This window comes from Condylura cristata, unplaced genomic scaffold, assembly GCF_000260355.1.
Source record: "Condylura cristata isolate star-nosed mole 26May11 unplaced genomic scaffold, ConCri1.0 scaffold00015, whole genome shotgun sequence".
NCBI lineage: Eukaryota > Metazoa > Chordata > Mammalia > Eulipotyphla > Talpidae > Condylura > Condylura cristata.
In genome coordinates this window covers 49,282,667-49,309,060 of record NW_004567116.1, presented here as the reverse complement: position 1 = coordinate 49,309,060, position 26,394 = coordinate 49,282,667, and the positions used below count along the sequence as shown (strand labels likewise).

General features: G+C 43.7%; 1 protein-coding gene and 1 long non-coding RNA gene across 2 annotated transcripts; one reads left to right on the top strand and one right to left on the bottom strand.

The window, feature by feature from the left end:
- Nucleotides 1-3,464: 3,464 nt before the first annotated feature.
- LOC105853674 lies at nucleotides 3,465-6,958 on the bottom strand. Its single transcript, XR_001145464.1, has 3 exons — nucleotides 6,871-6,958; nucleotides 4,408-4,530; nucleotides 3,465-3,508 (listed from the first exon to the last, which is right to left on the bottom strand). It is a non-coding gene; the product is annotated as an uncharacterized LOC105853674 (long non-coding RNA).
- A 256-nt stretch (nucleotides 6,959-7,214) lies between these two features.
- On the top strand, nucleotides 7,215-16,072 carry FZD4 (frizzled class receptor 4). Its single transcript, XM_004683275.2, has 2 exons — nucleotides 7,215-7,732; nucleotides 9,802-16,072. Exons 1-2 carry the CDS (start codon nucleotides 7,439-7,441, stop codon nucleotides 11,128-11,130), a joined length of 1,623 nt encoding a protein of 540 aa, XP_004683332.1. The 5' UTR covers nucleotides 7,215-7,438; the 3' UTR covers nucleotides 11,131-16,072.
- Nucleotides 16,073-26,394: the final 10,322 nt, after the last annotated feature.

Here is a 26,394-nt window from a genome sequence, read left to right as displayed (position 1 = left end):
AACAGCAGCCAATGTATAAGCATATCATGGTCAATATAGTGTTTGTCAACCAAAGAAGCAAGCTGAACTTTCTTCTAACAACTATACTATTAGGTATACATCTAAAGTTGTGCCAGTTAGCTTAGCCCAGTTCCTAAGTAATGATTTCCAGTTGAGCATCAGTGATAATGCTCTTTAAATAGCAATTCCATTAAAGGAAAAAATCTAAGAAACACTCAATGCTTATCCTAGGAGCTAGATAGAATTAAATGTTGTTTCTACCTTCAAGAAATCCAGAGGCTAGTAGACAGATGGCTATGGAAGCATTCTGTACAAACACAAGATTATATCAGTTAAAATGTTATCAGTATTACCAAGATTATCAGAAGAGAACCTCACGCTATAATTTAGATGCTGAGAAGAGACCTGATCACTATTAAATAGTGGTCAATAAAAATATTTACTGACACTATTATTATTTACTTGATCACCAAATATTAAATATTTACTACCATAAAATTTCATGTTAATCCTGTTGGTTTGATAGCTGGGTCAGTTAAGGTGCTTCGGGGCAAGAAATAGGAAACAAATAAAAATGGCTTAAGCAATAAGAAAAGTGTATACTCTCACAAGTTCAGAAATACAGTTCAGTGGGATTGATGAATTCAGTAGCTCAGTTACATCATCTCTCTAAGAAACCAGGCTCATTCTGTATACTTCCTCATGGCATTAGTAAGGTTTTTTCAGACAAACAACCAATAGGAGATTATCTGTCTGTCTGTCTAGCTATTTATGTATCATCCACTTATATACATATACAAGATTTATATATTCAAAAGTGCATATATTAATCATGTATGTATGCACACATTTTAGGTATATATTTTTCCTTTTTTTTTTTTCATTATAAGGAATTGGGTCACAAGATTATGAAAGCTAACTAGACCCCAGGTCTTCAGGGTGTTTAGCAAACTAGAGGCCAAGGAGAACTCATGAACTCATGGTATATAGTTCATGTCCAAAGGCTGGTAGGCCTGAGAACCAGGAAGAGCCAGTAGTACTGTCTGAATTCATTGGTTAGAACTATATTAGATGCTCATTCCTAAACTAATCACTTGCAAGGGAAAAAAATTTATTACCATCCCAGGTTCCTCATATATGTGTATAAGTATGTATGTGTGTGTGTATGTGTATGTATACATACATATATCTTTTTTTCTTTAATTCTCACAACTCTCCTAGGATAATAAAAAGTATTATTGTTTTTGTTTTTCCTGGAGATAGTTACTATGGAGGGGCTTAACTTGACAGAGGAAAGTGAATTTCCTGAATTTTGTGTTGAAAGATATTGTCAGTCAGTCAATACCTTTTCCAGGAGGTTCATTATGTTTCTTGTGTTCTAAGTGCCAAGGCTTCAATGTGACATAGTAAGTTCTGAACTGTGAAATCAGAATGCATGGAATCCAGTTTGCTTTGTTTACCTAGCAATAGCAAAGCATAATTGACATACACATTTCTCTATATACACATCTGTGTGCAAATGGGACAATAAGGCGTATTCCTTTCAATTCTGATATTCTCTGAGTCACATGACTCTGGCCTCAAGGGGGTGTTTCGTTAGCAGAAGCACCTAATTCAGACTTCATTAATAGGGATGCCTCAGCTCTCCCCTCAAGAGAGACGTAAAGCCACGGAAGCAGGAATGACAAAAGCATTTGGCGCAGCTTTTCTGAAATTCATTTTTGAAACATCGAGGCAGAAGTGGGATAGCTGAGGTGGAGCTCAGAAGGGCAGGCAGTCTAGCATTGTTAGCAAGTGAATGTGGACAAATTATTAAGAAGAAGAGGGCAGTCTCTTAAACTAGTTCTTTGTATATGAAATTTGAAGCCTTGAGGTCTGATTAATAGGTCTGCTGCTTTTTACCCCAAACCTCATTGCCATAGCAAGCCTGGCTTTTCTAGTAAGCAAATGGGAAGAAGACAGGTTGTGTGGGGGGTAAAAGATATCTAGTTCTATCTCTGTCTTGGATAAGTCATCTTCACCCTTGGATAAAGCTTCTTCACCTTTATCAGCTTTTTCATCTGTGAAGTTGTATTCTACCAAAGATGATCTGGAAGGCTCCTTCCAAGTCTCTGGTAGTCCAGATGTTATCAGCCATTTCCATTTCTTCACATGTATCTGGAAATTCTTTTCTTAAACTGTGTCCCATATTCTTGTTTTAGAATAGTAATAAACACAGATCTGAATTCTTTATTAAAAGATAATAAAGACAAATGAAAGAAGAGAGGACCAACATCCAGTCAAATTCCTAAAATTGAAAAAAAAAAAAAGCTATTGAAGGAAAATCAGATTAAAATGCAGGCATCTGGATATTCCCAGGAAGTGATGAAAGTGTGATCTGAAATACAGAAACTCAATGACCTTTGACAATATAACTGGAAGTTAACTAGTGGCATTAACAACATATTCTGTTGACTGAAAAAGTCACAAATCCTCTCAGATTCAAGGGGAGGGAACATAAACTTTGCCTTTAAGTAGGAAGACTATCTAGAAACTTGAGGTTATGTTATACAATCACCAGCTGGGACTGTATCTAGTCTACTCAAGGTTATCCATAGGAGGTAGATATTCCCATTTTATTCCCATTCATTCCTTATTTATATCAATTGATGAGACTACAGCCTCTGAAAATATTATTAGACACTTTCTTTTCCATTCTGGGGAAGCATGGAAAATGATACAACTCTCATAGCTAAGCTCACATTCCAATATTTCTATAAACTTAGCAGTTAGAGGTGATCTCCTAATGTATAGATCTTTGGCTTGACTCTCTACAGCTCCTTCACTACAAGACCACCTGTGTTAAAACACATATAATTCCTACTTAATAGCTCTAGCTGACAAAAAATCAGATGAGTAATCCACTAGCCAATAAACAGTGATAAAAACTGCCTTGAGTTGGTTCATGAAGTAGAGAAATACAGGCCTCCAAATCAAGTAACACTTTGGCTCTAAGACATTTTTTCCTACCTAAAACACTTTAAGAATGGGACCAGTAAGATAGAAAAGGAAGATACGTGATTGGCAAAACATCAAAGTTCAGGAAGAGGCTGAAAGTTACAAGCCATGGCTGACCAGTAGGAATGGCTTACAGTCTGGAATTGACCATGACTCTAGAACTGTCAGGTTGTAATTTGGAAGTCACTTATAGCCAGCACATGGTGAAGGCTCTCTTTTTCTGAAGCACTAGAGCACTTATAGCTTGAAATATTCATTTATTCACCCAACAAGCACCTTTTGAAAGAATTCAGTGTTGCTCTTTGGTGTCCAGGAGCACAATGCTCACTTCAGAGTGTTGTAAAGAAAACCAGAAAACCAAAAAGGGAGCTCTAGAGAATGTACTTAACTATAAACAAGCATATTTCACTCTGGGTCTCATATCTTAATCTCCTCCAATGTGTCTGTAAGCTCCCGAAGGCACTAACTTTTATATATGTATAACTTCCAGTTAGCCCCAGTGAATTTTCCCCTGAAAAACCAAACAAGGTAACAATCAGCTACTTTCTTGCATTTTCTATCAAGATGGTTCTTTGTGAATTCTAAATATTCTGTCCAGATTCAAAGAAGCTGGTTGCTTCATGAGAGGTTGGAATAAGACTCTTCTTGGAAGCTACTGAATATGGATTAGTTAGACTGTTTCTCAGGAAATAAAAAGCAGGCTCTGGGGTGACTACTTGCGCACATAATTGAGTTAGCAAAGAACTGCAAATGAGAGGTTTTCCTTAAGAGGGAAAAGATTAGGGCCTCCTAACTCTCTAGGTGTTGGATTTTAACCTAAAAGGTAGTCTTCCAATGTAACCTTTCATTTAAGAACTATTACAAGAATCTACGAGTGCAGAAAATGTGCAGGTTGAAAAATTAACACATAACAGCAGTTCATTAGAACCCAGCCTTTCATTCTGTGTAAATGGAGAGTCCTCCAGCTTCTCAATGGCTCCACTGAAGCCATGTTTGGTGCAGTTCCAAAGTAGCTGTATCTTTGCTATGTAGAGAGGGGACCAAACTGACTAGGCCGCCCAAATATTCAGGCCAGAATTATTAGGGAGCCATGGCCTGACCTTCAGGTAAATGGAAGGGTCCACTTATATATTCCTATCTTGTACCCTTCTCTGAGTCACTCTGTATCACATAGGGTGGATGATGTTTTCCCTTGCTTGGAACTCCCTCAGGGAAGTGTTTTCTGCAACAAAGACAAACATGCCATGTCTGTCATAGGGAACAGACTAAAAACTGTGTAAACCACTCTGTGAGAGGGAGGCTAAGGGGCTCCAGCCATTCAAGCTCTAAGTTGTGGTCTTTGTTTTCTTTTCACATTCACACTGAAATGTGATTCCCCTGTCTTTTTATTTTTTTTTTTTTGGAAAATACCTGTGATGAGTTCCATGCTGGGAGGGAAAGAAAAGCTGTTGACAGGAAAAGCTTCTGCCTGGATGTGCCTTCTGCAAGTGCTGTTAAAGGAGACAGTCATTTCAAGCAGCCTAAGGGAAGATCCTGAAAGTAGGAATAAGAAGTCTGGATCACAAAAGTCTGGATCATCTTTAACTCTGCATTAGGCTTAGTGAGAAGGACTTTCCTCTACAAGCCCAATACCACGCATAGACTTTAGGGAAAAATGTCTTTCTCTGTCACCGTGTGATCTAGGACAAAGTGCCTAACTTCTGAGAACATAAATTTTCCAAGATGTTGTGAGAGATGAACAAGCTATTGCATATAAAGCATGTAAAAGGATCTGCCACAGAGGAAGGGCTCTGTGTAAGTCATGTGTTATTGATTTGATAATAGTTATTCCTTCACCCAGCTCTAAGGATGTTGTGTTCCAACCCTATGCAAGGGATATCTGCTTGTCTTTGGCCTTATGGAGCACATTACTTATTAATCCATGTTCACATACCTTCAGCACAAAGAAGGGCATATCGCGCCCGGCATCCCCAAGTACCCCAAAGTGTCATTTCCAAACTACCCATGCTTTATTGAGAAGCACAGAATCCCAGGTCACCCCTCTTTGAGCTACCTCTACCTTCAGTTTACCCACAATTGTCTCTGTGTTTTTATCACATTGAGTTACAGTTGTCTCTGCTATGGACTCCTAGGATTTGATTCACTGATCATTTATTCATTCCTATAGGCCAATGGTTTTGTGTATTACTTACCACAGGCATACAAAAAGAGTCATTAATATGCTTAATATGTAGATTTTCAGTTGGGAATTCTCCTGGGGAGATAATCCTGCCCTCCAACTTTGAAAGGTCTTCTTTGACACTCATTTGGTTGGTCTATCATTTTCTATTGCTTTGGTTCTAGCCACAGTTTCTTCATCTCTTTAAAGGATTAAGAACCCTCCTTCCCTGGGAGGTTATGTTGATGACTGGAGCTAATGCAGCTTCTATGTGCCAATACAGTTCTAGGTCCAGAGCCAAAATTGAAAAACTGAATTCCATTCTTGCTCTCAGCCAAGTCTTAGTTGTTAATATGAGAAAAGAAAATGAAATATACAAGACAAAATATAAGCACCACAGGGGTTATGCAGGCATCCTTCCAACGCTTATCAAGCCTCTGCCATATGTCAGATTTGGCTGAAATGGAAAGATACAAACATGCGTTTAAACTTGGTGGGGAGGGGGCAAGCCCTCCAGAAAAAAAAGACAATGGTTGGACAAAAGATATCAGGAAGAGGGTAGAAAGTTGTTTAACTAGATCAGAACCTTGGTTTCAGTAGGGAGATGTCTTTGGCACCAGACTAGTAAACAGGAGGTTGGTTGTACCGCAGCAGTAAGTAATTCGGCACTTAGTATACGCCACACACCGCTAAGCGCTTGACAGACGTTTTCTCACTTAACTGTTAGAACAACTGAGTAGGAAGGCAAATTTCTGGATTATACCTATGGCCAATTTGAACATCAGACAGGCTCAGTACCTTGACCATAGTCAAACAAATTTTAGGACTGCACCTGCTGAGGGTTCCACTGACCAGATTTGCTAGAAAACAGGGAGATGGGGGACCCTCCACCACCACCGCCCAAAGTTCGAAGGGAGTGTTCGCACTGGGGTTGTGCTGGTGGAGGCTGGAAATGAGAGAAAAGTAGCATGGGTAGCATGATCCCCAGATCCCAAGAAGCAGGACCTGTGAGAAAAGGATGCAGGCATGGGGGAGGGATGGCCAAGAGGCTTGGGGGAGGCGATCTCTGGGGGGTTGTGCGCCTTCTTTACCCTCCCTGATCTCCCCAACCCCCACTCCCCCCCCCCCCACAAGCACCCAGCACACAGGTCAAGTCGCTCCTCTCCCGCCCTCTCACCCTCCCAACCCTATTTAGAAACCGTGTCCCCGAGACAGGAAGGGCGGCGGGCCGAGAAGCACGGAGCGTCCCGGTCTCATTTCCTTTCGAATCCCCCTGTGGAATTTCATTTCATACGGTGAGGAAATCGGAGCGCGAGACCGTCGGCTGGTAGACTGCTCCGGGGGGCCTCCCCTACTCTTACGGAGACCCGCAGCTCCTAGAAGCTGGTCGGACCGAGTGCCCCCGCTAAGAGAGAGACGGGGCTCCCACCCGAGTGGGTTAGAAATGAAAACAGCCGAGAGCTCGCGCAGTACCAGGCACTGTGCTTAGCGTTTCTGCATGATCTTTAATCCTCCCAAGTCTCTTTATGGACGAGGAAACTGACGCGAGAGGTTGGGCAATTTGCTCAAGGTCACACAGGATTTAAAGCCACAATCTCCGTAAATCCGAATCCCGTGTTCTTTGTGTACGTTTTCTGCCCGATGGGGAGGTGACTGAGATGACAGCCGGAAGAAGGAAAGGGAAGGGGGCCGACAGACCCCGGAGCCCGTCTCACCTGGGAGAAGTGGGGGCAGGTTGACGAGGGCAGGAGCGGTCGGCTCCATCCCCGCCTGGCCCCGGAGCTGGGCTGTCGGAGTGGGAGGAGAGTGGAGCGGGGAAGCGGGGCGGGGCGCTGGGAAGAGGTAGGGAGGGGGGTGGCGGAGGCGGCTGGCTGGCGGCGGCCTGACCCTGCAGCGGGAGAACGGCGCCGCCCCTCGTAGCTCACGGCGCCATGCCATTGGAGAAACGCGCTGTCCGTCCAGCCCCGCCACCGCCCAGCGAACCTCCAGGGCTGCGCAGGGTTCGGGTGGCGAGAGTGCGCGGCGCTGGAAGCTGGCGGGCTTTGCGGAGACGCCGAGCGGACGCAACAGGCGCCGAGCGGGGGCTGGCCGCCCGCAGCCATGACCCTCTCAGCCTACCCTTCGGCGCCCCCCCAGGACGTCTGATATCCCAGACAGGCGCTCGCAGCTGCGGGTGAGCCGGCCGCTGCCCCCTCGCCGCCCTTGGCGCCTTATCACACTCCGTTTCCCGGAGCTCGTGCAAACTGGGGGTGTCTGCCGGAGCAGCCGCTGCTGCCCCCGGCTATGGCTATGGCCTGGCGGGGCGCGGGGCCGAGCGTCCTAGGGGCGCCCGGGGGCGCCGGGCGCAATCCGTGGCTACTGCTGCTGCCCTTACTGCTGTTACTGGGGCCGGCGCGGGGCTTCGGGGACGAGGAGGAGCGCCGCTGTGACCCCATCCGCATCTCCATGTGCCAGAACCTGGGCTACAACGTGACCAAGATGCCCAACCTGGTGGGGCACGAGCTGCAGACGGACGCCGAACTGCAGTTGACAACTTTCACGCCGCTCATCCAGTACGGCTGCTCCAGCCAGCTGCAGGTGGGCGCACCCCTACCCCCACCCCTGGCGGGACCCCTTGGGCACAGACGCCCCCCAGCTAACTCCCTGTAGCCCTGGCCAAGTCGAGCCCCTTGACCCCTCTAATCTCAAGGGTGTACCTACCCTGGAAACGCGATTTCCACCTCCCACCCCACTTTTCTGTCCCTTCGAAGAGACTAGAAACCAGCACGTTGTATAAGTCATCTCCTGCGAAAGAACCCACCCTTACACCCCGCCCTTCCGTTTTTCTCCCCTACCCACCCAACTCTGGCCAAGCCCCTAACTTCAGCAGAGTTGAGGGTTACCTTTGCCAAAAATTCCGGCCGCCCCTCTTCGGTGGGCAACTAAGTACCCGGCTGGGCTGCCAGCTGCAGTTAAGGATTGAGGGGAGAGCTATGGACCCGGGAACCTCTTCTACCAACATCCTTTCTCTTCTTAGTTTTGGTGGGCTGTGAAATGATACACCACTACACGGTTTTCTGCTTAATGGTCCCCTTTCGTGTCGTCCCATATGATTTTAGAGGTCAAAGGAACGAAAGGTTGGGTTGGCTGGAGTTCTTAATCTAAGAGTTCAGAGCAGGTTTAGTGCTTGGAGGTAAAAGAAAGCATAGCTTGGGAAAAGCAGGATGTATCGTCAAACTCCAGGAAAGTTTTTTTTTTTCAGTGATTAAAATTTTTAAAGCTTATATAATGATACAGAAAAGAAGAAAAAAATGCATATACTGGGTAATTATCTTCAAAATCAACAACCATTCACTAGGGGGAGAAAATGAACTGAAAGGAAACATTTTTAAAATGTTAACGCTGGTATGTTTTAGTTGGTGAGGCAATGAATGATATTTAGAAATTTAGAAATGAGTGAAATTGGGAAAAGACAATAGTCATCTAGACCAAAAGCTTCAGAAATCCATAGTTCTGGTTGTAATTTCTGAGAGATAAGAAACAGGCAGGCAGCTTAGTTACAAGGTGCATGTTTTTACATAAGTCATTTTCAAAGTTGGATTGTGGTTTCAGAAAGATGGTTGGGATTAGATCTGTTGCTCATTGAAATGTCCCTTTGGAAGTTTCAGAACTTTAGAACTAGGTTATAAAAACTTAAGAAATGATCCTCTAGCTCTCAGTTTGGAAACAGTACATATCCTGACATCAGTGGCAATTTTGTTGGAGAAACAACTTTTGCAGGGATATATATTTTTAATTACATGTATCCTGGGGAAGCAGCCAGGCTGTTTTGAAGGACAGGACTGGATCCCTTTACATGCTGGAAAATAGTTACTTGTAACCCTAGACTTCATAGACAACATCTGTAAGGAGCCAAGCAGACTGTTTATCAATGCTGAAGGAATTGAGAACAGCAACTGGACTCTCCCCTGCTGCTATTGCAGTTTCAGGGACTTAACATTTATAATTTCCTATTGTGCTTCATGATTATTCATTGAAAAAACCCAGCCAAACCCAACCCTGGTGACCAAAGACTTTGACCTGCATCCTAGCCCGGAGTCTAACTGTGTTTCAGTTAGGACATTTTCTATCTCAACATGGTAATGATGAAAAAAATAATAATTTCAAGAGATAAATTAAGAGGAATGTTAACAGGAGAAAATTGAGGAGAGGGAATAACAGGCAAATGACTGGATCTGCATTTTTTTTGCCATTTATTTTTATGGCAATAAAGCAAGGGGGTTAAATATATGTCACTCCATCACTGAAATGACTGAGTCATTTGATTAACTGTTCATTTCCTTCAAATAGTAGCTGAAAGGGGAAGGACAATGAAAGTTTTTTAAGGTTGATTTACTTAAATATTATTCCAAAGGGAGGTATATAATTTGAAGACTCTTTTTATTTATGTACTATGTTCGCCTGGAAAGGATAATTGGAATCAGAGAAGGAAAACGTGTAAGCGATAGATTATTAGGTGCCCTACTTCGAGGTCAGATGAAATGGTTAGAGTCCCTATAGGCTGAGGTAAAAGTAGACATGTTTGGTGCCTGGGAGCATTTAACCTAGCTTAATGTGTTTGGTCAAACTTCCAAGTCACTGTTTTCTTCATTTTTTTACTTTTACAGTTCTTCCTTTGTTCGGTGTACGTGCCAATGTGCACCGAGAAGATCAACATCCCCATCGGCCCCTGCGGTGGCATGTGTCTTTCAGTCAAGAGACGCTGTGAGCCTGTGCTCAAGGAATTTGGGTTTGTCTGGCCAGAGAGCCTAAACTGCAGCAAATTCCCACCACAGAATGACCACAATCACATGTGTATGGAAGGGCCAGGTGACGAGGAGGTGCCACTCCCGCACAAAACCCCCATCCAGCCTGGGGAAGAATGCCACTCTGTGGGGACCAATTCCGATCAGTACATCTGGGTCAAACGGAGCCTGAACTGTGTTCTCAAGTGCGGTTATGACGCTGGCCTTTACAGTCGCTCAGCCAAGGAGTTCACTGACATCTGGATGGCCGTGTGGGCCAGCCTCTGCTTCATCTCCACTGCCTTCACCGTGCTCACCTTCCTGATCGACTCTTCCAGGTTTTCCTACCCAGAGCGCCCCATCATTTTTCTCAGTATGTGCTATAATATTTATAGCATTGCTTATATTGTCAGGCTGACTGTAGGCCGGGAGAGGATATCCTGTGATTTTGAAGAGGCAGCAGAACCTGTTCTCATCCAAGAAGGACTTAAGAACACAGGATGTGCAATAATTTTCTTGCTGATGTACTTTTTTGGAATGGCTAGCTCCATCTGGTGGGTTATTCTGACACTCACTTGGCTTCTGGCAGCGGGACTCAAATGGGGTCATGAAGCCATTGAAATGCACAGCTCTTATTTCCACATTGCAGCCTGGGCCATCCCTGCAGTAAAGACCATTGTCATCCTGATTATGAGACTGGTTGATGCAGATGAACTGACAGGCTTGTGCTATGTGGGGAACCAAAACCTTGATGCCCTCACAGGCTTTGTGGTGGCTCCCCTCTTCACTTACTTGGTGATTGGAACTTTGTTCATCGCTGCAGGTTTGGTGGCCTTATTCAAAATTCGGTCCAATCTGCAGAAGGATGGGACAAAGACGGACAAGTTGGAGAGGCTGATGGTCAAAATCGGGGTCTTCTCAGTCCTATACACCGTTCCTGCAACCTGTGTGATTGCTTGTTATTTCTATGAAATCTCCAACTGGGCACTCTTCCGGTATTCCGCAGATGACTCCAATTTAGCAGTTGAGATGTTGAAAATTTTTATGTCTTTGCTGGTGGGCATCACATCAGGCATGTGGATTTGGTCTGCCAAAACTCTTCATACATGGCAGAAGTGTTCCAACAGATTGGTGAATTCTGGGAAGGTAAAGAGAGAAAAGAGAGGGAATGGTTGGGTGAAGCCTGGGAAAGGCAATGAAACTGTGGTATAAGGCCAGCCAGCCTCCTCATTTCCATGGGGGCAATGCCAGCATTTCAGTGCAAGTGCTACTAAAGTTTTATGCAGTGAATCTCAGTTTGAACAGACCAGCAACATTTAGGTGTCCCTTATAACCTACTGCCACTCACCCCTACTCCCTTTTCCAACCCAGCATCATAAAACTAATGATTTTACTGCAGACTTTGGAATGACCCAAAATGGAAAAGCCAGTTAGAGGCTTTCAAAGCTGTGAAAAATCAAAATGTTGATCACTTTAGCAGGTCGCAGCTTGGATGGTCAGGTCCTGCTTAGATTCCAGGAAGCTGGGACGACTCTGCTTTTCCCTGCTTGGTGGGTTTGGAGCTGTGAGCTGGCAGTTTGCAGGGAAACAGATTAACTTTTTTAACCCTTTAAACATTTTAAATACTAACTGGGTCTTTCAGATAGCAAAGTGATCTATAAACACTGGAAATGCACTGGGTTCAGAGAAGTGTTACAAGACTTTTATAGTTTGGCCGAGCTAACATAAACATTTTCTGGGGTGCACTGTCTGCTGTTTAGAACTTGTGGATTGCTTTCCCAAGACATGGTGTCAGATCTTTCAGTGCCTTTGTCATAAAACAGAATTGTTTGAACAAACAAAAGAACTGTGCAGACACACATAAGGTGTCCAATGGATTTTCTTCTCTCTCTTAAATTTCAACGTCTCTGTTCTAGGTGGCTGCTGTTTTTTCATTTTACGTTCATGTCTCAAAATAAGTATTTTTATAGAGATCTTTGCACTGCCGCATGTCTGATGAGGGGAAAGGAAAGGTGATTTCATTTTCTGACAATCACTTAATTCAGAGGAAAAAGAGATTTACCAAGTAGACTTACCTTCCTGACCCCAGAGACCTATTGCATTGAGCAGTGGGGACTTAATATATTTTACTTTGTGTGATTGCATCTATGCAGACGCCAGTCTGGAAGACTAAAATGTTAAATTTGTTGGCAACTTTGCATTCACACAGATTAGCTGTGTAATTTGTGTGTGTCAATTACAATTAAAAGCACATTCTTGGACCATGACATAGTGTACTCAACTGACTTTAAAACTATGGTCAACTTGCATTCTTGGAATGATAGTGCCTTTTTACTTTAGCATAAGAATGTTATCAAGAGTCTGGTTTACTTACCACAATGGAGGCTTTTTCAGTTTTGTGGAGGGAACTAAGGACAGCTAATCCAGCTACTTGGTGCATAATTGTTTCCTAGTAATTGGCAAAGCCTCCTTATATAAGATTTCACTGGAGGCAGTGTGGCCTGGTGTATTTATATGGTGCTTAATGAATCGCCAGAATGCCAGCCAGGAGCATGACTGGGTAGGAGGGAATAAAGTGTAGACCGTATGAAATGAACTGCAAATTCTAATAGCACAGGTCTTAATTGCCTTTCGCAGAGGTATCCAAAGCTTTAAAAATTTATATTCTACGTTCCTCACAAGGGGGTACCCCCTTAGCATTCTCTCAAAAGTTGCAGGTCCTTGAAAAATCACAACCAGCCTTTCTCTTAACCTGTTTTAGGCCTTCTAGTCACCAATCTCTAGGACAGATTGGTGGCGATGTCACAGGTTATTCCGCCTTGTAACTCATACCTGTTTTTGCTTCAGCAACTACTTTGGAATGACTCATTTATTTATTTATTCATGTCACCCCCTCCCCCCCCTTTAAAAACACACAGAGAAGCCCTTTTATCACACCTCTTCATGGAAAAACACTTCGAGGGGCTAAAATTCCAAATAGGTGGTCAAGTTTTAGAAATAAGTGTCTCTCTCTTTGGTTTGAGTTTTACAATAATGGTTTGACATTTTCCCTTTTTTCTCTGTCATTGCATGGTTCTGAGATGAAGATGCACGAGATTTGTTGCATGTTTTGGAAGGGAAAGTCTTGGGCTTTTGAGACAGATGCTGAATGGGTTGGGTGACTCCTGCTCTGTGTACTGAGCCTCAGGACCTTGGCCAGACTCTCTCAGGCTCCAGGAGCATGAGAAATGAGCCCCAGAAAGACCAGTGGAACTCCACCTGACTCTACCTTACCTATGACAGGTAAAATGTGAAGTCGTGCTGTCGCAGACAGTTGCCAGAGCTGACAGTGGCAGGGCCTCCCCTTACGCATGCGCATGTGCATGCGCCACCCTATTGTCTTAGGACTTACACAGAAATGATGGCTTCAGAAAGGGAAGGACTGAGCAGGGGTACTGGCCTTCCTATTGGAGTGTAGGGGGTTTTGACGCCATTTTCTTTGGCATGTTTTAGCCATCATATGGCCAAAGCAGCACCTAGCGCAGGGCCAGGCCCAGCATAAGTTCTTTGTATTTGTGAATGAAGAAATAATAATAATAGCACTGAGAATACTTGTGTGAACCTGGATGCCTAAGTTTTAGAGTCTGTGCCCTGACAACTTCCTCGGTTTTGACCTATCTCTTCACAAATTTCTTGCCTTCTCAGGGAACAGTGTATCTGAACAGAATTGGCTCGTGGGGCAGACTGGATTGGTAGCTTTAGCAATGTCACCAGCTTCTAGGCCTTTCCTTTCATACTATAGACAATGGAGATAGTTGACAATTTCAGGAAGGAGCTTTGTGTCTCACAGTTACCAGTGACCTTGAAGCATCACCTCTTAAGGTGACATTTGTTTTTTAAAAAAGTCAAAATTATCAGTTATCACTTGTTGAGTGCCAGCTATGTGAAAAGTTCTGTGTGAGGTGCTTTCAGTTCTTCTAACTGACCCAGACTGGGGGCTGTTGGACATGTCGACTTTGCTTTTGGCTTTGGGAAGGTGCAGGGAGCTCTGAATTCCCATCTTTTCACTGTGTTCATCCCATACACCTCTTCTGGGTCTTTCTATATCTTCACTGCTTCTCTCATCCCCTCCCAGGGTTCTCTCCAAGTCAATGATAAGGGTTTTGACAGAAAAGTACCAACTCTCCTTCAGGAGCATTTCTGTGGAAAATCCCTTGGAAGACAATGAAAAATGTCTCTAAGGATGTGAGCTTCCACATTAAAATGTCTTGGTACAGTTCAGGGCTTGGGTGTTTGCTGTGACGTGGCAAGTAAATTTAAAGACATCATCTTCCTCAAGGAAGTTAGGGGTTTCTTTCTTAGAAATCTTGAAGAACTATGATCTTACCTTCATTAAAAAAAAAAAAAATCCCTTGGCTTCCAGAGATTTTATTCAACAAGGCCTAATGGCATATCTTGTCCAGCCTCCTCTCTGGCAAGCTCCCTCCTCCTTCACAAAGACCAGGCCTTGGCAGGAACACGGGCTACAGTGGAACCGGCCAGAATCATCTGGTTGGGCTACTTGGTTGATTCCTATCTATTTTCCTCTATGTAGACAGTTTCCTGGTCTCTGAGACTGCTTTTGAATTGGCAGCTTACTCGGGGTCCTGAAACCAGAGAAGGATGACACCTTTTATTTCCCCTAGAATCTCTCTGACCATCTCTTTTCTGGGTGCCCCTTCACCAGCAGGCCTCAATCCAAAGGCCAGGATATTTCTGTATCTGGGTTCTGAGCTGTGACTTACCAGCACCTGTGGCTCTGTCCCACTGGTTTCCCTTAGCCTGTTGGTCACTGAATCCAATGCTGATTGTTTTGGGAACCAGGCTGGGACCTGAGGACACAAAGGAACTGAGCCCCCAGGAGGCAGACTGAATTGAAAGGGAGCTCACTAGGGAGGTGCAGTCTCTGGCTTCTGGTAAGCGGGCCATAGCTATAGTTAGGAAGGAGCTCCTCAGAACACAGACTTTGGAAGCAACCTTCAGGATCCATTTGCATTTGATTTACTTACATTATAAAGCAGATTGGAGAGTTCTTTCCCAGCCAATTATGTCACAGCACTGGACTGGCAGTTCTTCTGGTTCCTTTTATTGTGTTGAGTTCAGTGTCCCTGTCTGCATTGTGCATGCTGTCTGGCAAGCGACCCTTGTTATCATTTTCCCTCTGGTCTTAGCGAGCAGATATTGGAAAACGAGGAGGGTGTTTTATTCCTACCAGGGATCAGATCCCAGAGCCTTGAATAATGAATTTTCCTTCATGCTAACCTGATCTATGCCCTCTGTTACTCCTTAAGAAGTGTGCCATGCACATTTGCCCTCACTGCACATCAGAGTACCAGGAGGGATGCGAACCTGGAACCCACAAGAGGCCTCTTCCCCTTGGCATATCAGGTGGCTGTAGTTGCCTGTTTCTGGTTCTAACTTACCCCACTTCCATTCTTCTTCTCAGCACCAGCAAATTCTCACTGTTTACCAAGGCATTTTGGGTCCTATTGAGACATGTCCACCAAGCTCTGTATCTCCCTGACTCCCATGACATTCAGTACCTGACGGCTGGCATCGGGAGGCTTCTGGATGGGCCAGAGCAGCTCCGCCCCGAAGGCTGAGTCCAGCCTCTCTCCTCGCTTGGACCCTTTCCACATCCTGCTTGTGGCCCTGGTCCCACTTGCTTGTGGATTTTGGAAGTGGAGGCTGCTCTCTAGCTGTCTGCCAGTCTACCTGTAGGTGGCTCTGAAATTTTTCCTACCTCCCAGGGATGCCGTGAGACTTTAGAGGGTCTGAGGCTGAAGGCCCCTTGAGTTCTTTGAGAGAAATGTGGACTACATAGCAATGGTGTTACAGGACAAGGTAAACCTGCTGGTGCAGTTGCCTGGCTGGTATTCGGTGGCTCTTTCTTGGATCCTTGAGCTGCTCCACAGCTCCAGCCACCTTGAGGCTAACATGGGGGAACTTTCAGATGTTCCACGTAGAGGTACCAGGCAAACTTCTGCAACACATGCCCTGAGTAAATTGCTGAATTTCAAAGGAAATGGACCTTGCTTTTAAAGATGTACAAAAGTATGTCTACATTGATGTCTGTACTGTAAATTTCTAATTTATCACTGTATAAAAACATAAACTTTGCTATTTAATTTTTGTATCAAAGGAAAATAAAGTTTTGTTTATTAACTGCTGTGTGATTTGACATTTTGCTGCAGGTATAAGAAAGTAGAGAGAGGCAGCAGTGAAAAATTGAGAATTTGGTTTGCAGAGTAGATTGGGAACGGCTTTCTGAGATCCTCTTTGTTTTTGCTGGTGCTATTTTTCCCTTCTGGGATTTCTCCTGGGTCAGCGAGCTACTGAGGTCCAGGGTCAACAAGATTTATCACTGGTCATCAGTAACACTTAAGTGGATGTGTAACTACAGTTCCCAAGTTGTTACCCCATGAAACCTCTTTTTGGCATTTCCAATAGTATGACCATTTTATAGATCTTCAAAGTCCTAGTGGTGGCCTGAGAAGCTTACTTATCACCACTGGAGCTTCAGGCCTCCTAAAAAGAGCAAAGGAGGCTTGGCATTTTTTTCTTTTTAAATTTAGATTTTCATTTTTTCCCCCTGTCTGCATAATGATTCTGTTTTGTGTGTGATAAACACTTTAGCTAATTTTATAGTGTGATAGACACCAGGATATGGCACAACAGTCAGCCAGGAAAATGACTTCTTCAGCTAATTTTGTAGTTGGCTATGTCTCTAATCCAGAAAAGTCATCAAAGAAAATGCAAATACATTATTAGGACATTGTCATGGAAGCAAGTAATGTTATGGGCCACAGACAGAGAGAAGAGAACCCCTGCCACTAGACACTTGTACTGAAGTCCTTGCAGAAAACATTAGCCTGCTCATTTGTCTTTTAATTGCTTTCCACCCGCTGTTTTCACCTACAGACTGCTATGTGTTTTGGTGTGAGTAAAAGGCCTGCAGAATAAGGATCTGCCATACTGCTCTCCATTGCTGCAGATTGCTATTGTACTTTTATCTCAAACCATAAGTGAAGGAAGGTGTGTAATTAAACTCTTACTCATTAAGTGGTTGGAGAGTTAAGGAAAAGGCAATGCAATCTGCAATGAATTCATAATAATCCTTTACATTTGCAGATGTGTCTTCTGTAGAGAAAACACCTTATTTACATGAATTCATTGTATTCCCAAGACATCTCTGAAGTTAGCAAGGCAGGATTGATTTAGAGAGCAGAACTGAGAAATCTAAAGAGGTCAAGGAACTTGCCCGGGAAACTGGATGAGGTGGTACAGTTTAAACAGCCAGGTTTTCTCATGCCTACTCCAGAGGTTTGATTTTGTTTTACACTTAGTTGTGGGTTGAATCTTGTCCACCAGACATGTTGAAGTCCTCACTCTCTAAAACCATGGATATGAACTGATTTGGAAATAGGATCAAGTTAAGATGAGCTAATGCTAGAGTGGGCTTTAATACAATGACTAATATTTTTGTAACAGAAAGGGTATTTCAGGGCCTCTCTGTTGGTATAAGGAGGTTAAGTCTGAGCACTCTCAAGCTGTCTGCAGCCACTGCGGCACAAGTTCCATCCCCGGCCAGGGAGGTGACATGTGTCACAGCAGATGTCTCCTGTCTTGCACACTGCTCCCTTCAGCATATTTCAGTCAGTCTGCCTATTCTGTTCCCCACTCTGTGGTGAAAGCTCTCACCCACTCTGGCTCTGGCCTGTACCCCAGCTCATGTATGCATACATTTTTTAAAAAATCTTTAAAAAATTAAAGAAGGTATTTGGACATATGAAGAATACCTTGTGAAGACAGACACAGAGGTTATAGTTGTATTTGTAGGCCAACAAATTACCACCAAAGATTATTAGCAACTACCTAATGTTTTGAGTGGCACAGAAAAGCCTCCCTTAGAGTTTCCTATAGGAACCAATCTGCTGACACCTTGATTTCAAACGTCTAGCCTCCAGAACTGTATGAGAATAAATTGTTGTTGAAAGATACCTCCTGTTTAGTGATTTATTAGATAACCACCCACGATCTATTAGGTAAGCACTCCAGTGATAATTTGTCATACAGCCCTAGGAAATGAGTATTTGCTTGGTTCCTCTGGTTTAACTACAGCAAGTAGTTCATTGGAAATGGGCGAATGTCTTGGTGGGTATCTCAATAATGAGAATTGGCTATGAGCTTCTGTTGTCTAAGGATTATAAAGCATCATCACTCGGATAAATTTCTTGATCTGTAAGTTGGACCCCTCTGAAGTCTACCCCACATCCCTGATACTCAGCTGACTTGAACTGGTCCTGGTCCTGGCTCTACCCATCCACCCACCCCCCAATGGGAACTTTGTGTGCAGGGCCAGGACCTTGAGTGGAATGTGGCCCAAGGGTTTTTAGCATTTCTGTCCTGAGAACTGATTTTTTCTCTTTCCCATTTTAGCTTTCACATGCAATCGTAATTTTAAAGTTGAGCTGACTCTTGACTAAAGAGGTCAACCTTGGCCCCCTGTCTTCAGAGGTTCTGTGTACAGAAATAAACCACAGTCAGAGAGGGCATTTACCCCTCCCCCTTACTTTCCTTCCCCATGCAGCTGGGCTGGAGGACTGGGAGTATTTCCCTAAAGGTTTTCATAATATTGGGCCCACAATGGTTTAGTCCAAAGAGCTTTTTAAGTGATTCTTGACTCCATGTGAAAATTCTTAGATTCACCCTGTCCTTCCATTAGTCTAATCCTCAGGCTAAGAGAATGCATGGTCTCATCTTCCCAGATGGCAAAGAATTCCAACTACAAACTCCCAAGGACAAAATTAAAGAGGAAAATTACATTACATAACAATTGCTTGATTTTGATTGTTCTTCTATGTGGTTTCCTATAAGCACCCCATTCGGTGCACACTCGTGAGTGTGCTTAATCTCCTGAATAGCTTGCATTATCAATACCTTGCTCTTTGAGAGATGAAATGATTGACTGTCTGAATTTTCCAGAATGCCTGAGGGTTGTGTCATTTCTCTTGATATGAAGTAATAGAGTTTAAAGCAGTAAGATGAAATTGATAAGTGACATAGAAAAATTGATCCTAGTTCCTTCCATGTTTTCCTCTTGCTCCCCAACCCTTCATCTGAATTTTCCTTTCCCCGAAATGCTCCTTCCCTCTTCCTTCAACTAGGTGATGTCTGTTTTCCCTTCAAGACTTACGTTTTATGTCAGCTCTCCTGGGGAAATTTCCCTTACCTTCCTACAGGGCATGACCTGCCTTCCTTTTCTTCTTATCTGGCATAAGCTTATGTTTCTGTATTTCCAGCCTGGGGGCATTCATGCTGCTGATGGTAAAACACACCCCATGGATCAGCTCTCTGATGAAGATTGTGAGCTCCCGTGATGCTTACTTGTGTGCCCTTACCTCGGGCCTGACACAGAGTACAAATTTCAGGAATAGCTCTTGAAGGAAGGGAGGGAAGATAAGAGGGAGACAGATTTTATCTTGTTAGGTGGGGAATCTGAGGGAATTTGGTGACAAATGTGGCCATGATAAGGAAAGAAATCAAAAGGAGACAAGACCCCACAGAGAGGGATTTCTGGAACGATGCTTGGACAATAGCTCCAGAGAGAATTCTCTAGCCTCAAAGATACGTTTGAAAACAATCACCTCCCCACTGTATTGCTTATCTTTAAATTGTCTCTACTCCACTCTTCTTCCTCCTCAACAAATATTTGCTGAAGTCTTCTGTCTGCAGACTACTGGAGTGGGCTGGAGAAGGGGAAGAGGGAGTGACTGATTGTAAATCTCCATGAAAGACAAAGTCTAACTGAGAGTCCAAAAGTGCAGATGACAAAATGGAGAAAGAATTCGGCTGTTATTACCAAGCTTAAAACTCTAAACCTGGTAAAACAAATACGCTGCTGCTTGGTAAATATTTGTTGAATAGCTGAACAAGGGTCTATCATGAGCCAGCCACTGTCCCTAGAGAGGCCTGTCAGGGACAGCAAAATAAATAAGACACGACCTTTCTCTCTAGAAGTTTATGGCAGTAGACCAATGCTCCCTCTATCCTGCTTGCAAAGAATCAGTGCTTCCAATCTTATCATTTTGGTCTATGTAATGTCTTCCCAAAATTCCCAAGGTCTCCGTTTAGCGTGGCCGGTATAGCACCTGAGAGCTAAGCGCACTGGGAAAACATTTCCTGAACTGTGGGCCTCAACAGGTAAGTGTGTCAGAAAGGGAGGGGGAAGGGGACAAACAAGGAGGGGAGAAGCCTAGAAACCATGTGTGCTTCTCAAACCACCCTCTGAGTTCAACATGTCAAATTAAAGATCAAAATGTATGCATGCATTGTCATTGGAAGCACTGCATCATCAAATCAGTTAATGGCTTCATCTGAAACCTCCCGAGCCTACGTGCTTGGGATATTTGTACCTAAACAAGTGGCTGTGTGTATGTGTGCCTAAGTCCTCTGAGTGCGATCTTCTTGCTACTCTCATATCATAATCTATAAAACAAAGCAACTGCTTATAGTGTTAAAAGGGGCTTGTGGTCAACCCTCATTTCCTTTTACCCAGGGTGAAAGGGATAATGTGTGAATAAATTTGTCTTAGTTGTCTGTGGGAGGTGTGGGATGGCAAGTGGGTTCAATGTAACTGGAACCCGAGACTCTTGGGATAGGAGGGACAGCGTGCTATGGCCAAGTCATGAAGGCTATGACTTGGGGGTTAGACATTGTCCCACGCTCAGTGCTGGGCAACAAACAAAATTTGAGAGCTAGGAAGGCTCATGCACATCCACACTGGTGTTTTCCACAGCTTGCCCTGCCTGTGTGGATAGGGGTCCAGAGAAAAGGAAAGCTGGGAGCAGGCTGACCAGTTTGGATGAGAAACCACACAGGCCTAAATGAAGGTGTGTGGGAGAGAGCTACCAAGAAGGATGCAGTTTTCATAGAAACCACAGCTCTGTGTCTTCCGTGGCACTGTTCAATGAGCCGAATCTTTGCTTTCTAAACTTTCTGAGGCAAGGAACTTTCTGTTTGTTTGTACACCTGATACAGCACTCTACATTGTGAGCTACAGATAAATAACTACCTTGCACTGAAAGGCCAGAGCAGATTGCAACATTGACCAGGGACCCCTAGAGAGCTTGGGTTTCCCTGAATTAGACTCCTTCAGAGTCCCAGGTCAACATGACACCATTTGTTAGTGGCTGGGAGGGACAGGTCCCTGTGAGGACAGCAAGCACAGTGTTTATTTAGTGCTAAGCCCCTCCCCCACTTCCACTCTTGGGACTCAGAAGTTCCTATCAAGACATGCTTCCTAGAATAGCTAATACAAATTCCATTGTAAGGGCTTAATTTATCACAAACTTACTCCCAGTGACATCTCCATCTAGATTTTCTTTCTTGACCAGTTTTCTTTGCCAGCAACTGTTATCAGTAAAGGTCTGCGTAGCCTAGCGCCATCCACAGAAAAAGATATCACAGTCACACACATTTTTCCTGGTCTCTTCCTTTGAAAGCAGAAATTCTGTATAACATTTTCCATAAGTGAAAGAGAGAAGCACTTCCTAACTTTTTTTTTTTTAACAACAGACCTTCCTTTTGGATTTACATCAGCATTTAGCTAACTTCCTGAACACTTCACCCATTTCCTGAACTTATTCTGAGGAAGGAAAAACATCCTCCTTCAGAAATAAATGCAAATAATGTCCGAGATTACTTTTATTAAATAGTGTGAATGTATTGGAATTTCCCGTTCAATGTACATTTAGAGTGAATAATTCAACAAAAATCTTTGTTGTAATCCTGTAGATTCCATTTTATTTGCAGGTAAGCCTGAAGAATTATAACTGTTGTGTAGCTACTGGCAAGATAAATTCTGAACATGTGCAATTTTTACTCTTGCAGATTTTTTTTTTTTTTTAACGGAAAAGTCTGAACACTAGGGAGAATTATTTTTCTGTAGGTCAGCATTTTTGGAAGCTTTGTTGCTTTTGAAACAGGATTCTTATGACACCTAGTGGTCAATAAAGGAAGAACAGTTTCAGAGCAGAACGTTGACTTCAGAAGTACCCCAGTAATTAGAATTTGGGGGCAGAAAATACATCCCTTTGTGACATTAATAGTAACCACATTGTCTAGGAATCCTGAGAATCAATGACCTGAACGTGGTGTCATTTACTGTTTCTGGAGACCTTCTCTTCTCTTGATGAAGACTTCCTCAGAGCCACCCACCACCTAGGGCTGAATTGTTCCAATTTTAAGAATGAATGAAAAACATAAAATTCTGAAAAGGAAACACACCAGTGTACTAATCTGGGCCCAGATTTAAAATTTTTAATTTCCCTGTAATTGTGGGACGATATTCTTCCATCTCTGGTGAATAAATCTCACTGATATCTTGGATAAGTATTTTAGGGTGACTGCCCTTTCTTTCTGAATTCTTTACTGGGACCTTCTTGGTTCTCTAGCGTTTGGGAGCAAGCGATTTTAAAGAGAGAAGTGATAAGAATCTCAGTGAATCTGCCTGCCCTACTACCCCCCAATCCTTCCCAGGAGAAGGCCTTGGGAACAGATGATTATCTGGCCTTCTTGTTCCCTCCCCAGGAAGGGACTCCTTCATCCATTACTCAGCCTGACATTCTCCCTTAGGTTCAGCTCTCCTAATGTGACAGAGGCCCTAGAACCTTGTCCTCCCCCTCTCTGCCAGTCTCACCTCCCACCAATGCCAGACAGAACCAGTTTCCAGTCAATCCACATACAGACCCCTTTCTCTGCCCGTAACACACTGGTCTCCAATACTGAAGGCTCTTCCCCTTCATGGTCCCACACACATTCTTTAAGCCCCTCCACTGGGCCCCTCGCATGAGGCAGGCAGGAGAGCTGCTGGCACCCCCAGTGTCTGGGCCTGTAGTCTGTTGTTTGTATCTTGTCAGTGTGCTTCTCAAGAACCAGAACTGCTCTGTCCAGGCACCCAGCAAATGCTCACTGCAATCCTTTCATTAGTCATTTGTAGCACATTTTGATAGGAGTAAATTAGGAGCAGGGAGAGCTACTTTGAAGGAAGAGTTACAATTAGAGCTTGGTCTTTGAAAACATACAGAACTGTTTATTCTGAAATGATCTGTTTTCACCTCCAGAAGAGTAGACATTTTCACAAAAATAATCTTTAAGTTTCTCTTGGGACCTACACTGTAGGATTTTTATAATTGGGGAAGCTATGCTCTAAAGGTTTGTGTGTGTGTGTGTGTGTGTGTGTGTGTTTTTTATATCAAGTCAAGGTTGGGAGCCCACAATTGTTTGCAAAATATTTTATGAACAGCGATGTCTTTTTTCTGGGCAGATGGCCTATACTTCATAGAAGGGTCTGCCATCACAAAAAATTAAAAATCACTGATTAAAAATCATTGTCTGACAGGGTGAACCTTATCAAACGAATTTTTGGAGCTTCTGGAGAGAAGCCTATAGTGAGCAGAGGTGAAACTCTTGCTTTTTCTTCCACTGCCCCTAGTCAGAGCACACCAATTAGTCTGACCTGCCATTTAAATATAGAGACTAAGAGGTTTCTGATCAGGTTTTGTCTCTGTTGCATTGATGTCCTCTCCTCACTCCTAAACGTAAGGGGGAGGGTGTGATAACAGCACTTGTCAGTTTAGATTATGTACCTTTTGCCACATAAAAAATATCCTTACTCGGGCCCTCCCTGGTGGCGCAGCGGGTTAAAGCACTGCACTAAGAAACTAAAGCCCTTCCGCATGAGTTCGATTCCCGCCTGCCCCGGAGGCGACCACATGGCGAGGCAGACCCCTTCTGACCCGCCCGCTGCTCCCCTCTGCAGTGTATTTCGTCGATCTGCCTGTTCTGCTCCCCACTCTGTCTCTGGTGAATCCTCTCACCCTCTGCATCTCTGGCCTGTACCCCAGTTCTGTACGAATAAATAAATCTTAAAAAAAAAAAAAATCCTTACTCTGTGAGAGCTACCAACAGCTTTGAGAAATTCTGCAAGTGGTCCACCCTGGACCCTCTGGGAAACATCAGGAAGCCTGCACAGGAAGCATATTGGTGGAGGAGTCCGCTGTGGTCTGGGACTGTAAATTGCTATGTTTTTGCTCTTGATGGGAGCTGTCCTCTGCAACAGGAATTGTGGTTGGCAGAGGGATTTCCTGGGTGAGAGCTGGACAGTCATTCAGGGTCGCTTGCTTAGAAAGGCTTCTTGCTTTGTTTAATACTCTACTGTTGCCATCTTGAAATCCTTATTTTTTGGGCAAAGGGCTTAATATTTTTATTTTGCACTGTATCCCTGTATCCTGCAGAAGATGTTGCATGTCTTGAGTGGCTGCATAATCTGAAGCAGCACTGGGTGGTAGAAAGAGTTTGAACTTTGGAGTTGTAAGTAGTGGAAGTTCAAATACCAGTTCCATGACTTTCCAGATGTGTGAGCTCTGGGCTTCAATATTCTTATAGCTAAAATGTTGGTCACTGTGATCATCATATTTAATTTTTACAACTCTCAGTGCAATTAAGCAGTTTGTGGTATAGTAATTGGTAGTGGTTGATAATGACAACAATACCTTACAAATAACTATTCAAGAAAGAATTAAACACATTATTGTGAAAAGCAGATCGGAAAAGAAACAAATAAAATGCCATACAACTTTAAAGGCTGAGAAGGTAGAATTGTTTTCACCATCACCTTTACATGGCACTCTGCAAATAGTGCCAGTAGAGCACTTAAAAATATATTGTTATTTTCCTTTAATATACTTTTTTCTTCTGTTAAACTTTGAGACCCCACGAGATAAGCAGCTCTGCCAATCCAATAAAAAAAAAATGTTTCCTAGTTCAATGCCTGTCATAAAGTAGATTCTTAGTATTTGTTGAAAGAATCTACAAGCCCACTGTTTTACTTTACAGTTGAGGAAACTGAGGTCCAGAGAACTCAAACCCATAAAACACGTCTTTGGCAAAGCCAGGCCTGGAGTCCCTCCTGTTGGTTTTGAAGGGATTAACTATTGGCTGGGGGTCCCATGTAGATCTTGCCCCCTGTAGTTACTAAATACAGTTGTTATTGCTTGCTGGGTTGCAATCAGATCATCTGGGAAGTGTTTGCGAGTTTTATGTAAGTGCATATTTATTTATTTGATTACTTATTATTTCAAGTGGAAAATCAGAGGGAAAGAACTGTCACTAGCACCAGACTATACTTGTGAGTGCACCAGAATAATGGAGCAGGTTCCCATCAGCTCACTTTCCTGGGCACACAGCTCCCCTCCCCAGGCTGGCTGGCCACCCTAACTTCCTCCCTCCCCTCCCCATTCCATCCATGAGGCCATTTTCTGTGGGTCTTGTGTCTTAGTTTGATTGATCACACACCTATATCTTGGGTTTTTTTTTTTTTTAACGGAAAAGTCTGAACACTAGGGAGAATTATTTTTCTGTAGGTCAGCATTTTTGGAAGCTTTGTTGCTTTTGAAACAGGATTCTTATGACACCTAGTGGTCAATAAAGGAAGAACAGTTTCAGAGCAGAACGTTGACTTCAGAAGTACCCCAGTAATTAGAATTTGGGGGCAGAAAATACATCCCTTTGTGACATTAATAGTAACCACATTGTCTAGGAATCCTGAGAATCAATGACCTGAACGTGGTGTCATTTACTGTTTCTGGAGACCTTCTCTTCTCTTGATGAAGACTTCCTCAGAGCCACCCACCACCTAGGGCTGAATTGTTCCAATTTTAAGAATGAATGAAAAACATAAAATTCTGAAAAGGAAACACACCAGTGTACTAATCTGGGCCCAGATTTAAAATTTTTAATTTCCCTGTAATTGTGGGACGATATTCTTCCATCTCTGGTGAATAAATCTCACTGATATCTTGGATAAGTATTTTAGGGTGACTGCCCTTTCTTTCTGAATTCTTTACTGGGACCTTCTTGGTTCTCTAGCGTTTGGGAGCAAGCGATTTTAAAGAGAGAAGTGATAAGAATCTCAGTGAATCTGCCTGCCCTACTACCCCCCAATCCTTCCCAGGAGAAGGCCTTGGGAACAGATGATTATCTGGCCTTCTTGTTCCCTCCCCAGGAAGGGACTCCTTCATCCATTACTCAGCCTGACATTCTCCCTTAGGTTCAGCTCTCCTAATGTGACAGAGGCCCTAGAACCTTGTCCTCCCCCTCTCTGCCAGTCTCACCTCCCACCAATGCCAGACAGAACCAGTTTCCAGTCAATCCACATACAGACCCCTTTCTCTGCCCGTAACACACTGGTCTCCAATACTGAAGGCTCTTCCCCTTCATGGTCCCACACACATTCTTTAAGCCCCTCCACTGGGCCCCTCGCATGAGGCAGGCAGGAGAGCTGCTGGCACCCCCAGTGTCTGGGCCTGTAGTCTGTTGTTTGTATCTTGTCAGTGTGCTTCTCAAGAACCAGAACTGCTCTGTCCAGGCACCCAGCAAATGCTCACTGCAATCCTT

Excerpts from the sequence above, each read along its gene's own strand:
- FZD4 (XM_004683275.2), top strand. The coding sequence starts at position 7,439 with ATGGCTATGGCCTGGCGGGGCGCGGGGCCGAGCGTCCTAGGGGCGCCC. Across the intron at positions 7,733-9,801 it reads GCTGCTCCAGCCAGCTGCAG|TTCTTCCTTTGTTCGGTGTA; the intron begins GTGGGCGCACCC and ends TTACTTTTACAG.